Below are 17085 nucleotides of genomic sequence, written 5' to 3' on the forward strand. Positions count from 1 at the left end.
TTGCATTAATTTTTATTTTTTAAAATACTGCAGTACACTATTATTTATCTTGATTGCTAAGTTTTTTGCCCTCTCCATCCTTAAATTCCTGTGTTCGAGGTGAATGCCTCACTTGCCTCACCCTAATCCTGGCTCTGCCACATCTGTCTGGTCCGTGGTCGTGGTCTGATCTACTCCTATCAAAGCACTGCTGAGTGCTCCAGTTATAATTTTCATTAAAAAAACCCCACACCGGGGTTAATTTAATTTTTTTCTTCCCTTGTCACTTTTCTATGTGTAGTACATATAGGTCTCCTGGAATGTGTGTTTGTTAGATGGATTTAACTCCAACAGCAGCCTCGTAAAGAGGGAACAAGAGGATATAAAATCCACAGATGCATTCACCTCAATCCACATCCTCCAGACACTCCACCATCCTCTCATTTTCCCAACCTCCATCTCATCCACTCCCAAAGCTTCTTCTGATCCTTCACAATAAAGGCATGCAAGAAGGTGACTTATATATGTCAATTGTTCCTCAACATATATCCTGGTGAAAATGCTCCAAGAGGAAGCAGATGGTAACAGCAGAGGTGGAATGATTTCCATGACCACTGATTCATCCGCATGCCTATTGGCTGCATATGTCTAAGCCCATGAGAGGCAGCAGGGAGAGAAAAGGAGGTAAGAGATCTGAGTATAAACGTAAAGTGCAACAAAACTTTAGGGCCAGTCCCCCATCTCTCTGGACTGTCACCAGCATCTCTGCCTCAAAGCCTTAGGGGGAACACAATTCACAGATGTGCTGGAGTGGATGAGGTGTCTACACCATCTAAGACAATCCTTTGCTAATAGCCCAGGAGACAAACTCAAAGAGGGGAAGTGTCTGCTTTCCATCTAACAGCTGCAAAGCTGTAGGGTGAGGATTCATGCCAGGTGTTCTGATTCCTAATTCAGTGTTCTCACTACATTATTCTAAATCCTAAAATTGTTTGTAGAATGAAAACTATTTGGTTGACTTTGGAACTTTTATTGACTCTGGAAACATACTTGGCCTAAACCCAGACATAATCTTTGAATTAAAAAATAGTATTCCCATTTATTTTTTTAAATTTATTTTAATTGGAGGCTAATTACTTTACAATATTGTAGTGGTTTTTGCCATACATTCACATGAATCAGCCATGGGTGTACATGTGTTCCCCATCCTGAACCCCCCTCCCACATGCCTCCCCATCCCATCTCTCACAGTCATCCCAGAGAACCAGCCCTGAGCACCCTGTCTCATGCATCAAACCTGGACTGGTGATCTATTTCACATACAGTAATATATATATTTCAATGCCAGTCTCTCAAATCATCCCACTCTCGCCTTCTCTCACAGAGTCCAAGAGTCTGTTTTTTACCTTTGTGTCTCTCTTGCTGTCTCACATATAGGGTCATTGTTACCATTTTTCTAAACTCCATTTTTATGCATTAATATACTGGATTGGTGTTTTTCTTTCTCACTTACTTCGCTCTGTATAATAGGCTCCAGTTTCATTCACCTCATTAGAACTGATTCAAATGCATTCTTTTTAATAGCTGAGTAATACTCCATTGTGTATATGTACCACAGCTTTCTTATCCATTCGTCTGCCTATGGACAACTAGGTTTCTTCCATGTCCTAGCTACTGTAAACAGTGCTGCATTGAACAATGGGATACACATGTCTCTTTCAATTCTGGTTTCCTTGGGATGTATGCCCAGCAGTGGGATTGCTGGGTCATATGGCAATTCTATTTCCAGTTTTTTAAGGAATCTCCACACTGTTCTCCATAGTGGCTGTACTAGTTTGCATTCCCACCAACAGTGTAAGAGGGTTCCCTTTTCTCCACACCCTCTCCAGCATTTACTGTTTGTAGACTTTTTGATAGCAGCCATTCTGACTGGCGTGAGATGTATCTCATTGGGTTTTGGTTTGCATTTCTCTGATAATGAGTAATGTTGAGCATCTATTCATGTGTTTGTTAGCCATCTGTATGTCTTCTTTGGAGAAACGTCTGTTTAGTTCTTTGGCCCATTTTTTTAATTGGGTCGTTTATTTTTCTGGAATTGAGCTGCATGAGTTGCTTGTATATTTTTGAGATTAATCCTTTGTCAGTTGCTTCATTTGCTATAATTTTCTCCCATTCTGAAGGCTCTCTTTTCATCTTGCTTATACTTCCCTTCATTTGATTATTTTTGCTTTTATTTCCATTACTCTGGGAGGTGGGTCATAGAGGATCCTGCTGTGATTTATGTCAGAGAGTGTTTTGCCTGTGTTTTCGTCTAGGAGTTTTATAGTTTCTGGTCTTAAATTTAGATCTTTATTCCATTTTGAGTTTATTTTTGTGTATGGCTTAAGAAAATGTTCAAGATTCACTCTTTTACAAGTGGTTGACCAGTTTTCCTAGCACCACTTGTTAAAGAGATTGTCTTTTCTCCATTGTATATTCTTGTCTCCTTTGTCAAAGACAAGGTGTCCATAGGTGCGTGGATTTATCTCTGGGCTTTCTATTCTGTTCCATTGATCAATATGTCTGTCTTTGTGCCAGTACCACACTCTCTTGATGACTGTGGCTTTGTAGTATAGTCTGAAGTCAGGCAGATTGATTCCTCCAGTTCCATTCTTCTTTCTCCAGATTGCTTTGGCTATTTGAGGTTTTTTGTATTTCCATACAAATTGTGAAATTATTTGTTCTAGTTCTCTGAAAAATACCATTGGTAGCTTGATAGGGATTGCATTGAATCTACAGATTGCTTTGGGTATTATATACTCATTTTCACCAAATTGATTCTTCTAATCCATGAATATGGTATAATTCTCCATCTATTTGTGTCATCTTTGATTTCTTTCATCAGCGTTTTATAGTTTTCTATATATAGGTCTTTTTTTCTTGAGGTATACTTATTCCTAAGTGTTTTATTCTTTTTGTTGCAATGGTGAATGGAATTGTTTCCTTAATTCCTCTGTTTTCTCATTGTTAGTGTATAGGAATGCAAGAGATTTCTGTGTGTTAATTTTATATCCTGCAACTTTACTATATTCATTGATTAGCTCTAGTAATTTTCTGGTGGAGTCTTTAGGGTTTTCTATATAGAGAATCATGTCATCTGCAAACAGTGAGAGTTTTACTTCTTTTCCAATCTGGATTCCTTTTATTTCTTTTTCTGCTCTGATTGCTGTGGCCAAAACTTCCAAAACTATGTGGAATAGCAGTGGTGAGAGTGGGCACCCTTGTCTTATTCCTGACTTTAGGGGAAATGCTTTCAATTTTTCACCATTGAGGATAATGTTTGCTGTGGGTTTATCATATATGGCTTTTATTATGTTGAGGTATGTTCCTTCTATGCCTGCTTTCTGCAGGGTTTTTATCATAAATGGATGTTGAATTTTGTCAAAGGCTTTCTCTGCATCATATGGCTTTTATCTTTCAATTTGTTAATGTGGTGTATTACATTGATTGAATTGCAAATATTGAAAGAACTTTGCATCCCCAGATAAAGCCCACTTGGTCATGATGTATGATCTTTTTAATATGTTGTTGGATTCTTTTGCTAGAATTTTGTTAAGGATTTTTGCATCTATGTTCATCAGTGATATTGGCCTGTAGTTTTCTTTTTTTGAAGCATCTTTGTCTGGTTTTGGTATTAGGGTGATGGTGGCCTCATAGAATGAGTTTGGAAGTTTACCTTCTTCTTCAATTTTCTGGAAGAGTTTGAGTAAGATAGGTGTTAGCTCTTCTCTAAATTTTTGGTAGAATTCAGTTGTGAAGCCATCTGGTCCTTTGTTTGTTGGAAGATTTCTGATTACAGTTTTGATTTCTGTGCTTGTGATGGGTCTGTTAAGATTTTCTATTTCTTCCTGGTTCAGTTTTGGAAAGTTATAGTTTTCTAAGAATTTGTCCGTTTCTTCCAAATTGTCCATTTTATTGGCATATAGTTGCTGATAGTAGTCTCTTATGATCCTTTGTATTTCTGTGTTGTCTGTTGTGATTTCTCCATTTTCATTTCTAATTTTGTTGATTTGATTCTTCTCCCTTTTTTTCCTGATAAGTCTGGCTAATGGTTTGTATATTTCATTTTTCTTCTCAAAGAACCAGCTTTCAGCTTTCTTGATTTTGGCTCTGGCCCCTTTTGTTTCTTTTACATTTATTTCTGCCCTAATTTTGTATGATTTCTTTCCTTCTACTAACCCTGGAGCTCTTCATCTCTTCTTTTTCTAGTTGCTTTAGGTGTAGAGTTAGGGTATTTATTTGATTTTTCAATTATTTCTTGAGGTAAGCTTGTATTGCTATGAACCTTCCCCTTAGCACTACTTTTACTGAATCCCATAGGTTTTGGGTTGTTGTGTTTTCATTTTCATTTGTTTCTATGCATATTTTGATTTCTTTTTTTTATTTCTTCTGTGATTTGTGGGTTATTCAGAAGCATGTTGTTTAGCCTCCATATGTTTGTATTTTTAATAGTTTTTTTCCCCTGAAGTTGACATCTAATCTTACTGTATTGTGACCAGAAAAGATGCTTGAAATGATTTCAATTTTTTTGAATTTACCAAAGCTAGATTTATGGCCCAGGATGTGATCTATCCTGGAGAAGGTTCCGTGTGCACTTGAGAAAAATGTGAAATTCATTGTTTTGGGGTGAAATGTCCTATAGATATCAATTAGGTCTAAGTGGTCCATTGTATCATTTAAAGTTTGTGTTTCCTTGTTAATTTTCTGTTTTGTTGATCTATCCATAGGTGTGAGTGGGGTATTAAAGTCTCCTCCTATTTTTGTGTTACTGTTAATTTCCCCTTTCATACTTGTGATCATTTGTCTTACATACTGCAGTGCTCCTATGTTGGGTGCATAGATATTTATAATTGTTATATCTTCTTCTTGGATTGATCCTTTGATCATTATGTAGTGTCCTTCTTTGTCTCTTTTCATGGCCTTTATTTCAAAGTCTATTTTATCTGATATGAGTATTGCTACTCCTGCTTTCTTTTGGTCTCCATTTGCATGAAATATCTTTTTCCAGCCCTTCACTTTCAGTCTGTATGTGTCCCTTGTTTTGAAGTGGGTCTCTTGTAGACAGCGTATATAGGGGTCTTGTTTTTGTATTCATTCAGCCAGTCTTTGTCTTTTGGTTGGGGCATTCAACCCATTTACATTTAAGGTAATTATTGATAGGTATGATCCCATTGCCATTTACTTTGTTGTTTTGGGTTCGAGTTTATAAACCTTTTCCGTGTTTCCTGTCTAGAGAAGGTCCTTTAGCATTTGTTGAAGAGCTGGTTTGGTGGTGCTGAATTCTCTCAGCTTTTGCTTGTCTGTAAAGCTTTTGATTTCTCCTTCATATTTGAATGAGATCCTTGCTGGGTACAGTAATCTGGGTTGTAGGTTTTTCTCTTTCATCACCCCAAGTATGTCCTGCCATTCCCTTCTGGCCTGAAGAGTTTCTATTGAAAGATCAGCTGTTATCCTTGTGGGAATCCCCTTGTGTGTTATTTGTTCTTTTTCCCTTGCTGCTTTTAATATTTGTTCTTTGTGTTTGATCTTTGTTGATTTGATTACTATGTGTCTTGGGGTGTTTTGCCTTAGGTTTATCCTTTTGGGACTCTCTGGGTTTCTTGGACTTGGGTGGCTATTTCCTTCCCCATTTTAGAGAAGTTTTCAACTATTACCTCCTCAAGTATTTTCTCATGGCCTTTCTTTTTGTCTTCTTCTTCTGGGACTCCTATGATTCGAATGTTGGGGCATTTAACATTGTACGGAAGTCTCTGAGGTTGTCCTCATTTCTTTTCATTCTTTTTTACTCTCTGCTTCATTTATTTCCACCATTCTATCTTCCACCTCACTTATCCTATCTTCTGCCTCTATTATACTACTGTTGGTTCCCTCTAGAGTGTTTTTGACCTCAGTTATTGCATTATTCATTATATATTGACTCTTTTTTATTTCTTCTAGGTCCTTGTTAAACATTTATTTCATCTTCTCAATCCTTGTCTCCAGACTATTCATCTGTAACTCCATTTTTTTTTCAAGATTTTGGATCGTTTTTACTATCATGTTCCTTTACCTGCTCAATACTTCTCTGCCTTTTCATCTTGTTTAGATTGCTGTGTTTGGGGTGGTCTTTCTGTATGCTGGAAGTTTGTGATTCCTCTTTATGTGGCAGTTCCTCCCTGTGGGTGGGGTTGGACGAATGGCTTATCAAGGTTTCCTGATTAGGGTATATGCCCATTTCTATAAGATAAATCACCCAGTCTATAAAGAGGGTGGGCCAATCACAGGAAACGCATTTCGTACAAATGGTTTTGTTGTTCAGTTGCTAAGTTGTATCTGACACTTTGTGACCCCCATGGACTGTAGCTCTCCAGGCTCTCCTATCCATGGGGTTCTCAGGAAAGAATACTGGAGTGTGTTGCCATTTCCTTCTCCAGGGGATCTTCCCAGATCAGGGATCGAACTCATGCCTCCTGCATTGGCAGGTGGATCCTTTACCACTGAGCCACCTGGGAAGCCCTGTACCTCTAAAGTAGTTGAAACATAAAATCATAGCTTAAGTGATCTTTTGGAGATAGGTCTATATAGTCAAAGCTATGGTTTTTCCAGTAGTTATGTACAGATGTGAGAATTGGACTATAAAGAAGGCTGAGTACCAAAGAATTGTTGCTTTTAAGCTGTGGTGCTGGAGAAGACTCTTGAGAGTCTCTTGGATTGCAATGAGATCAAACCAGTCAATCCTAAAGGAAATCAACCCTGAATATACACTGGAAGGACTGATGCTAAAGCTGAAGCTCCAATAATTTGGCCACCTGATGTGAAGCACTGACTCATTGGAAAAGATGCTAATGCTCAGAAAGACTGAAGGCAGGAGGAGAAGGGGATGACAAAGGATGAGATGGTTGGATGCCATCACCAACTCAATGGACATGAGTTAGAGCAAACTCTGGGAGATGGTGAAGAACAGGGAGGCCTGGTGTGCTACAGTCCAAGCAATCACAAAGAGTTAGACATTACTGAGAGATTGAATAACAACTTCCTTATGCACGCTGTCAGAGTTTTTCCTCCCTAAACCTCCTCTCACCTCCCACTAGTTTATCTCTATCATGCTCCCTAATCACTTCCTTTACAGAAGGCATCACTGTCATGCTTACCTATCTGTGCACTTGTTTATGCTATCTCTTCACCATGGGCCATAAGCCCAGTAAGGACCAATACTCTGTATATCATTTTCACCTCCAGATCCTATTCTTGCACGTAATAAATACAATAAATATTTGCTGAAGAAGTAAATGAATGATGGCAGCCTCTAGTTCTCAAAGTTTCCATCTTTCAGCTCCATGTTCTCTAGCTATCTTCTCTTGCCCATTTCATACTCAAAAAAAGAGAAAGACCTCTCTGTCTCTCAAGACAGGTTCTTAGCATTTGAGACTAGTTAATAGCATCACTGACTTACTGGTGGCTCAGTTCTCTTATTTCACACGGCTTGAAGCACCATTCTTTGGCCAGCTTTTCTTGTTGGGATGCTTCTTCCAAAAACACTATCTTTAAAAGAAAGAAAGAAAAGAATCATAAGTGAATGAACCATAGCCATTTGTTATTAAATATCTAAATTTTTTAAGGGACTATACCATAGCTGAACTAATTTTAAAGGGTATTTGACACCAAATGGCATACAGATTAGGGGTAAAGACAGAGATTTGTCTTTGCTTGTCCAAAGAAATAAACTGCGTGAAATTTCTCCTTTTCTGCCATTCTATAGACATAAGTAAGACTTCAAAAATTCTAATTTGAAGATACAGGGTATTAAAAATGGGTAATTGATGTCTATTTCCACCCCCCACCCCGAAATGATTAAGGGAAACAATTGTTTACAGAAAGCACCTCAGTGCTAATGAATGAGAGATTTTTGTTAGGCTATTATAGGGAACCCAAGCCCAGAGCACAACAGGAGTACATTGTAGGGCAGTTTATTAACACTGAATATAACTTCATGTGATAACTGCCTGACAACAGAGTCTTAGCATGAACTATGTTGATGTTCTGATGCTAGACATCCATTGTAAAGAGGTCTGCCATATTTTCTAGTATTGTGCATGAAACACTTAACAGAATGATTTCTCACTTGGGGTTTATGAGTCCATGTGCAATAGACTCCAAGAAACCTTGGATGGGTCTCAGTCCCTCTTGGTCTAGTTTTCCCATCTGCAAACTGAGGCTAACATCAGTACATACTTCACAAAATGACTGTGAATATCAAATATTCTTAATTTTAATTAAGAAGTTAGCACATCCCTGGAACATGTTAAATGCTAAATATGTTATTTTCTACTGTTTATTCTTTTTAAGTAGAGTGTGATTGCTTTCTCTACAAAAGTGGATTGTAAAGCAAGAAAGGACAAGGAAAAATGAAATATATGTGAACAAAATAACCTGTTGTATGCAATAAACATTATTTTGAAATATTTTCACATTAGTGAAAATAAATGTTTCATAGAACATGCAATATTGAAAATACTTATATAAAATGTCTCTAATCAATTAGACGCAAGACAATATTGTGCAGGAAAGTTTGTGGAATAAGAAATAAAATAAATACTGACTTCTCTATTCTTTGATGATATCTTTTTATAAAAAATAGGGATTTTTATCAGAAGAGAAAATGAAAAATGTAATTCCTACAAATAAGAAAAAGTAAATTGATTCCAAAATATTTTTGAATCAATAAATCAAAGCAGATATAAAATTAATTAAAAATCACAAAAACAGAACTTATTAATATATCCCAGAGCTTATCTACCATTTACCATTACCAAAAAAAAGGGAGGGAGGGAGCAAGAAAATATTTGTAAAGTACTACATTCATACATTTGAAACAAATACTTTTTAGGAAAATAAAAATGATCAAAATTTATTCTGGAGATATAGGAAAATTGAATGAACCAGTAATTCTGTGAGAAACTAAAGAAGTTTTACTAACCGTTTAGGAAAGCTCATGGTTCAGAATCATGCTGTCTAATAGAAATAAAATGCCTGTCACAAATGCAAGCCACATTAATAATTTTAAGTTTTCTAATGCCTACACTAAAAGCATAAAAGTATAAAACAGTAAAATTAATTTTAATGACATGTTTTATTTATCAATATAGGTGGCCATGGTAAAAGATTATCATGTCAACATAAAATCAACATAAAAGTTTTTAATTTTACTTTTTTTCATATTTAGTCTTTAAAATCCAAGATATGTCTTATATTTAAAATATATTTCAATCTGGTTGATAAATTTTCATTAGAAATACTTCATCTGTATATTTTGACTTTACATAATCTACAAAACATAGACTCATAACCAGGTTGTCCTTAAAAGACTGCAACACTGAAGATAAGTATCAATTTTTAATGAGAAATTAAATTTAAAATAAAGATAAAATTTAAAAGTTCAGTTCCTCAGTCATATTAACCACATTCCAGGTGCTTATTATACCATATTAGATAGCACACATTCAGAGAATTTTATGACAAAGTTCTTCGCAGCTTACAAAGAACAGATAATGTCTGTGCTAAGAGTCCCAGAGCATGGAAAACAATGGACACTTCTTCATTTCTACAAATCTACCACAATCCTCATACTAAAACCTGACAATACACACACATATACATAAAAACAGATACACAGAGAATGAAAATTATTATAACCCAATGCCTCTGTAATATAATTATTAAATAAATAATAATAATCAGATGCAAGGGGCTTCCCTGGTGGAGAATTCACAACAGAAGACCTATACAAAAAAGGTCTTAATGACCCAGATAACCAAGATGGTGTGGTCAGTCAGCTAGAGCCAGACATCCTGGAGTGTGAAGTCAAGTAGGCTATAGGAAGCATTACTATAGACAAAGCTAGGGCAGGTGATAGCATTCCAGCTGGGCTATTTAAAATCTTAAAACTGATATTGTTGTAGTGCTGCACCCAGTATGTCAGCAAATTCGGAAAACTCAGGAGTGGCCACAGGACTGGAAAAGGTCAGTTTTCATTCTAATTCAAAGAAGGGCAATGCCAAAGAATGTTCAAACTACCACATAATTGTGTTCATTTCATATGCTAGCAAGGTAATGCTCAAAATCTTTCAAGCTAGGCTTCAGCAGTACTTGAATCGAGAACTTCCAGATGTATAAGCTGGATTTAGAAAATGCAAAGGAACTAGAGATCAAATTGCCAAAAGTCATTAGATCATAGAGAAAGCAAGAGAATTCTAGAAAAGCATCTACTTCTGCTTCATTGACTATGCAAAGGCCTTTGACTGTGTGCATCACAACAAAAAAACTGGAAATTTCTTAAAGAGTTCGGAATACCAGACCACTTTACCTGTCTCCTGAGAAACCTGTATGCAGTTCAAGAAGTAACAGTTAGAACTGGATATGGAACAATGGACTGATTCCAAATTGGGAAAGGAGTACATCAAGGCTGTATATTGTCACCCTGCTTATTTAACTTCTATGTAGAGTACATCAGGCAAAGTGCTCAGCTGGATGACTTACAAACTGGAATCAAGATTACGGGGAGAAATATCAACAACCTCAAATACGTAGATGGTACCACTCCAATGGCAGAAAGCAAAGAGAAACTGAAAAGCCTCTTAATGAAGGTGAAAGAGTAGAGTAATAAAAGAGCTGGCTTAAAACTCAACATTCAAAAAACTAAGACTGCAGTATCTGGTCCCATTACTTCACGGCAAACAGAAAGGGGAAGTAGGGGGAAATGTGGAAACAGTGACAGATTTTATTTTCTTGGGCTCCAAAATCACTGCAGATGGTTACTGTAGCAATGAAATTAAAAGATGCTTGCTCCTTGAAAGAAAAGCTATGACAAAACTAGACAGCATATTAAAAAGCAGAGACATCACTTTGCCAACAAAGGTCCATGTAGTTAAAGCTATGGTTTTTCCAGTGGTCATGTACGGATGTGAGAGTTGGATAATTAAGATGGCTGAGTGCCAAAGAATTGATGCTTTCAAATTGTGGTGCTAGAGAAGACTCTTGAGAGTCCCTTGGACAGCAAGAAGATCAAACCAGTCAATCCTAAAGGAAATCAATCCTGATTATTCATTGGAAGGACTGAAGTTGAAGCTTCCATACTTTGGCCACCTGATGCAAAGTGCCGACTCATTGGAAAAGACCCTGATGCTGAGAAAGAGTGAAGGCAGAAGGAGAAGCGGGTGGCAGAGGATGAGATGGTTAGATAGCATCATCAATTCAGTGGACATGAATCTAAGCAAACTCCGGGAGACAGTGAAAGACAGGGAAGCCTGGTGTGCTGCAGTCCATGGGGTCGCAGAGTCAGACATGACTTAGTAACCGAACAACAACAGATGCAAAAATAATCCCAATGATATACTGACAATAAAAAGCAAAAATATGTTAAAATAATAATTCAGCATGTGTGCAGTATATAAGCCTCAATTACTTCACCAAGCGAGATACATCTTCAGTGAACTTATAGCTGATGTTAAATAGCTATGCAAGGGCCCTATTCCTCAGAGACCATCGGAATAAATCCTCCTGCCTTCTTTTCTGTTTCCTTCTGCTGCTGCTGCTGCTGCTAAGTCACTTCAAGTCATGTCCGACTCCTGTGCGACCCCAGAGATGGCAGCCCACCAGGCTCCCCCGTCCCTGGGATTCTCCAGGCAAGAACACTGGAGTGGGCTCCCATTTCCTTCTCTAATGCATGAAAGTAAAAAGTGAAAGTGAAGTCGCTCAGTCGTGTCTGACTCTGCGACCCCATGGACTGCAGCCCACCAGGCTCCTCTGTCCATGGGATTTTCCAGGCAAGAGTACTGGAGTGGGGTGCCATTGCCTTCTCCATCTGTTTCCTTCAGTCAGCATGAAAACTTGAATTCACCTACTTCTCAAATACACAGCAGGGACCCCGATCGATACCATTATCTTCACAAAGCTCTGTACTACTTACTACCTTGTTCCTGACCTGCTCCCACCACTCTCCACTCCGCTATGACCTCTTGTTGCCCATCCATAAATAGCAAATTCCCCTGTGTCTTCACTATCTCCTCTGAGTTTCTCCCTCCTGATAACTGGGGCTCTTCTCTGAGGACATGGCCTCCCCTACACTTCTCAAATGGCAAATATTCATATATCAGGGTCTGGCAATGAGTTTCCATACCCACGATGGCCATTTCTAAACCATGTTTCCTGCAGCTTTTTGCAAACCTACAAAGCTCCTTTAAGACCTGCTCCTTTTGGCTTTCAAAGCATTCTTCCTCTCCTGTTTCTTCTACTTTACCAGCCCTTCTTTCATTGTTCCCATCTGTTAATGCCTGCCTCACACTCTTTCTGTCCACTGTAAGCCCTGCCTTCACTCCTTTATCATATCAACATGGACAATCCTTTTGAGATCATAGGACTTACTTCCATGAACTCATTTTCAGTGATCTGTTTATGAACACATGAAGTTTATGAACTTCACATCATGGCTACAGCTCGGGTATTTTCATAACCTATAAATGCTCTACCCCTAAAACCACAGAATCACACAACTGACCACCATTTCCTTTTTCCTGTCTGCCATTTCAGCTTTTCCAAACAATCATCCACCTTAAAAATCCTTCCCTTTCCTTTCTCCTCTCTACTTTCCCCCAGTCCATCAATAATCTTCTTTTGCCATTTTCCTTGACCAATTTGGATTCTGCTGCTGCTACTGCTGCTAAGTCACTTCAGTCGTGTCTGACTCTGTGCGACCCCATCCCTGGGATTCTCCAGGCAAGAACACTGGAGTGGGTTGCCATTTCCTTCTCCAATGCATAAAAGTGAAAAGTGAAAGTGAAGTCGCTCAGTCATGTCTGACTCTTCGCGACCCCATGGACTGCAGCCTACCAGGCTCCTCCATCCATGGGATTCTCCAGGCAAGAGTACTGGAGTGGGGTGCCATTGCCTTCTCCGAATTTGGATTCTACCAGGTATTATTTTATATTTCTTATATCTTTTAGTTGACACACATATAGTAAATTTTTAACCCTGACTACAACAAGCCCTACTTCTCTGGGCTGCATTTGAGGCGTCAAGCAGCACTGGAGCAAGCATACCACACAGTGGATGGAATATCCATCATTATCAGGCTTGAAGGTGCTCCAACCAATGTCTGCACCTTGCTCCCTACGACATTTCTCTAGCCCTGTCTTTACCATCAATAAAACTGACTGCAGGCCTAAGCGCTTATCCACTGATAGGTTATTAGAAATATTTTTTGGTAATAGATTAATACACAGTTTTTTAATAGAATAACTCAAAAGGAGTCCAAAGAATTGAGGGCTATTGGTACAACAAAACCCCTCCCATCTTCTTGATTTATGTGAAAACGTTTCTTGGCACTTACATATAGAAAAATGAAAAAATAAGAAAAACATGGATGCTGCTTCTGTTTAATTCTACTGACAAGTAACAGTCATCCATAGATACATTATGTAGTTGGAAGGAAAAAACAGCCTTTTTGTACTTTTACATTTAACAAATTACTTCTCAAAATGTGTGATATACTTTTAAAATTTTCCTTATGGTCCCAAGCAATTTTAAATATTTAAATTTATGCACAGAAATTTTATTGCAATGGTTGATCAATAAAAGACTTAAAAGTGTAAAACTATACTGTATTAGCACAAACTGTAAGGAAAGGAGAATAGAATTAGTAATTCTAGAAGAAAAAGGGTCTATATAGCAATACAGATTATTAATAAGGAGCTAATTCATGATTTTTAGAGAAAGATTAAGGTAGATATCAAATCACTATGTTTTGATTCCATCAGACATATTTTAAAAAGTAACAGCATAGCTTAATTTTAACATGTATATATCTACAACTTGCTAAAAATTATAAGCTTTATATGTTTCAAAATTTAATAAAAACTATATGTATCAACTTTTAAAAAGTGCAAAAGCATATAGGTTTTTTTTCAAAAGTCTTTTGGGGGCATATTAGTAAAAAAAAAACCATGAAGAGTATTTCTCTAGTCAACTCATGTTCCAGCCCTCCACCATGATAATTTAAAATCTCTCTCTCTTCAAACTTCTTACTCTCCTTACCCCAAAATATATTTATCAAACATTTGCAATAGTTAAAAAATGCAAATAATTACAAAGTTGGTCAAATAAGGGATTGGTTAAATATGACTAAACTGCAGCAATTAAAAGTATCAGTAAGATGTACTTATTGAGTTATTCCAATACAATCTTAAGATTTTTTTTAAAAAAATGCAAGTTACTAGATAACATATGATAACAATTTTTTTGATAAGAATAGTGTGTATGTGTGAGTGCTATGATGAAAAATAAAGCAAAGTAAGTGGATAAAGTATGGTGTGTGAAATATGATGTTTGAGCACAGGTTTGCATGAAGGGAGTAAATCACTTACATATTCTTAGAAGAACATTTCAAGCAGAGGGAACAGCCAGTACAAGGACCCTGATATGTATATTTGAGTTAAATTTAAATTAGATGTTTACCCTGTTTGGAAATACCAGGAAGACAAGTAAGAACACAATATAAAGACTAGAAGAAAGAGTGGTAAAAAAAAAAAAATCAGAGGAAGTAGCAAGGGGCTGTGTAGGTCATGGCCTTGAGATTTGTTTTTAGGAAACCTCTAAAAATATTTTGGAAAATGAATGTGGAAAATTTATAAAATCATTGATATTGCCTTTATGGGGCAATGGCCCTCTCGTCCTGATGTTACCTGGGCTTATGTGGCCATTCACATCACTGATTCAGATCATCCACCAAGAGTGCCTATTAACGCTCATGGCCTTCCTCTTCATAGGCCTCAGTCTAGGTGGGCTGTCAAGCAGATACATAAGTCATTAAAACCCAAGTTTTATAAAATCATTGATGGTGCCAATTGGGCAGGAACCTTCTCATCCGACCCCTTGTTTTCCAAATGAGAAAACTGAATCCCTTTTGTAAAGCAAACTCCAAGTACACTCTTACTGGAAACAGGGACTGTTTAGGATGAATAATAATGAGAATGTCAGAAATACTAAAGCCAAAAGCAGATGAGTAATGACTGTCAGCTAATGAAAAGAATCTGTGCAAGATAGAGGCTTCAAACACCAGATGGCAAATGTGGGCAAGAGGCTTGTTGCTATGGAACAGAGTAAACCCCTCTTTGAGCCATGGTGAAATAGCTTGGCCATCTAACAAAATAAGGTAATGTATATTGTATCACAAAATCCACTCTTAGGCATGTTAATGGGAGACAAAAAGCAGATAAAAATGTGAGATCTCAAAGATTTCTGAAGCTTTTGGACAGAGATGAAAATTGCCATATTAGCTCAATTCACATTAAAATGATTAATGGAAAAGAAAGATGAAGTGGCATTGCCTTTAAAAAAATGTCAGCCTATAAAGGTAGAAACAAGGGAATTTGTGTTATGAATCACCAAAGGATAGCATGAAGGACTTAATCTTCAGGTACAATATTCTCATTTTACAGATGAGTAAACAGACCAGGATATGTGACTTGTTCAGAGTCACCAGACAAGGCAGGAGAATCTCCTGGATTTGACCCATCTTTCCTAAGATTCTTCCAGACCTCTACGACTGCTTGTAGGGTACGGAGTTAGAGAAGGCGAGGTTCAGAATAAGAACGAGACCAGCACTTAAAACAGGAACAGATCACCTTTAATGAGGCGAGGGGGGCAGCAGTCAGATTGGTGAGCTGCTGCACATATCTAAGAGTAAGTATATATAGGCATGTATGTGGAAAGTTACTGTCTTAAGGGGGCCTGTTCTCCTCCATGGTTGTTCGGAGTAGTTATCTCTTACACAGCTGGGGCAAGGAATTTTGGAGATCGGCCAGAGGCTGGACCAGCTGGGAGCTGGGCGTAATCAACCTAATGTCCATGTTTTTTTTCTTTGGGTGAGAGAGTTCTTTGTTTTGCATAGAATGGTGGGGAGGTCCTGGAGGGGAGTTTTAACTCCAGGCTATTTTAAGCCATGTAACTTTCCTTCACTGCTTCTCTAATATAGTATAAACCAGGAGTCAGCACACTTTCTATAATAGGCAAACAGTAAATATTTTAGACTTTGTGGACTGTATTGTTTCTGTTTAAACTAGTTAACCCCATCACTGTAGAGCCAAATCAGCCATAGACAAGATATACACAAATAGGTATGGCTTTGTTCCAATAAAACGTCACTTAGAGAAAATGAAATTTACATTTTACATAATTTTCACTTGTTATAAACTATTCTTACTTTTTAAAACCATTTAAAAATGTAAAAATGGGCAGACAGTCTAAATAAAAATTTCTCCAAAGACATATAAATGGACAATAGGCACATGAAAAGATGCTCACCATCACTGATTATTAGAGAAATGCAAATCAAAACTACAATGAGGTACCACCTCACACCAGTCAGAATGGCCATCATCAAAATGGCTACAAAGAACTAATGCTGGAGAGTGTGTGAAGAAAAGAGAACACTGTTGGTGGGGATATAAATTGGTATAGCCACTATGGAAAACAGTGTGGAGGCACCTTAAAAAACTAAAAATAAGACAAAGGATTAATCTCAAAAATATACAAGCAACTCCTCCAGCTCAACTCCAGAAAAATAAATGACCCAATCAAAAAATGGGCCAAAGAACTAAACAGACATTTCTCCAAGGAAGACATACGGATGGCAAAAAAACACATGAAAAGATGCTCAACATCACTCATTATCAGAGAAATGCAAATCAAAACCACAATGAGGTACCATTACATGCCAGTCAGGATGGCTGCTATCCAAAAGTCTACAAGAAATAAATGCTGGAGAGGGTGTGGAGAAAAGGGAACCCTCTTACACTGTTGGTGGGAATGCAAATTAGTACAGCCACTATGGAAAACAGTGTGGAGATTCCTTAAAAAGCTGGAAATAGAACTGCCATATGACCCAGCAATACCACTTCTAGGCATACACACCGAGGAAACCAGATCTGAAAGAGACACGTGCACCCCAATATTCATCGCAGCACTGTTAACAATAGCCAGGACATGGAAGCAACCTAGATGCCCATCAGCAGATGAGTGGATAAGGAAGCTGTG

The 17085-nt window shown here is 37.6% G+C and overlaps 1 protein-coding gene across 3 annotated transcripts in view; it reads right to left on the bottom strand.

Annotated features, from left to right (window-relative positions):
- Positions 1-17085, bottom strand: part of GDA (guanine deaminase) — a 93523-nt gene that overhangs the window by 41927 nt on the left and 34511 nt on the right. For all 3 annotated transcript variants that reach the window (XM_070480352.1, XM_070480351.1, XM_020878637.2), the window contains exon 2: positions 7451-7539. In XM_070480352.1, coding sequence (XP_070336453.1) covers positions 7451-7539 — 89 coding nt within the window. The remainder of the gene's footprint in view (positions 1-7450; positions 7540-17085) is intronic.

Source organism: Odocoileus virginianus, chromosome 18 (genome assembly GCF_023699985.2).
Source record: "Odocoileus virginianus isolate 20LAN1187 ecotype Illinois chromosome 18, Ovbor_1.2, whole genome shotgun sequence".
Lineage (NCBI taxonomy): Eukaryota > Metazoa > Chordata > Mammalia > Artiodactyla > Cervidae > Odocoileus > Odocoileus virginianus.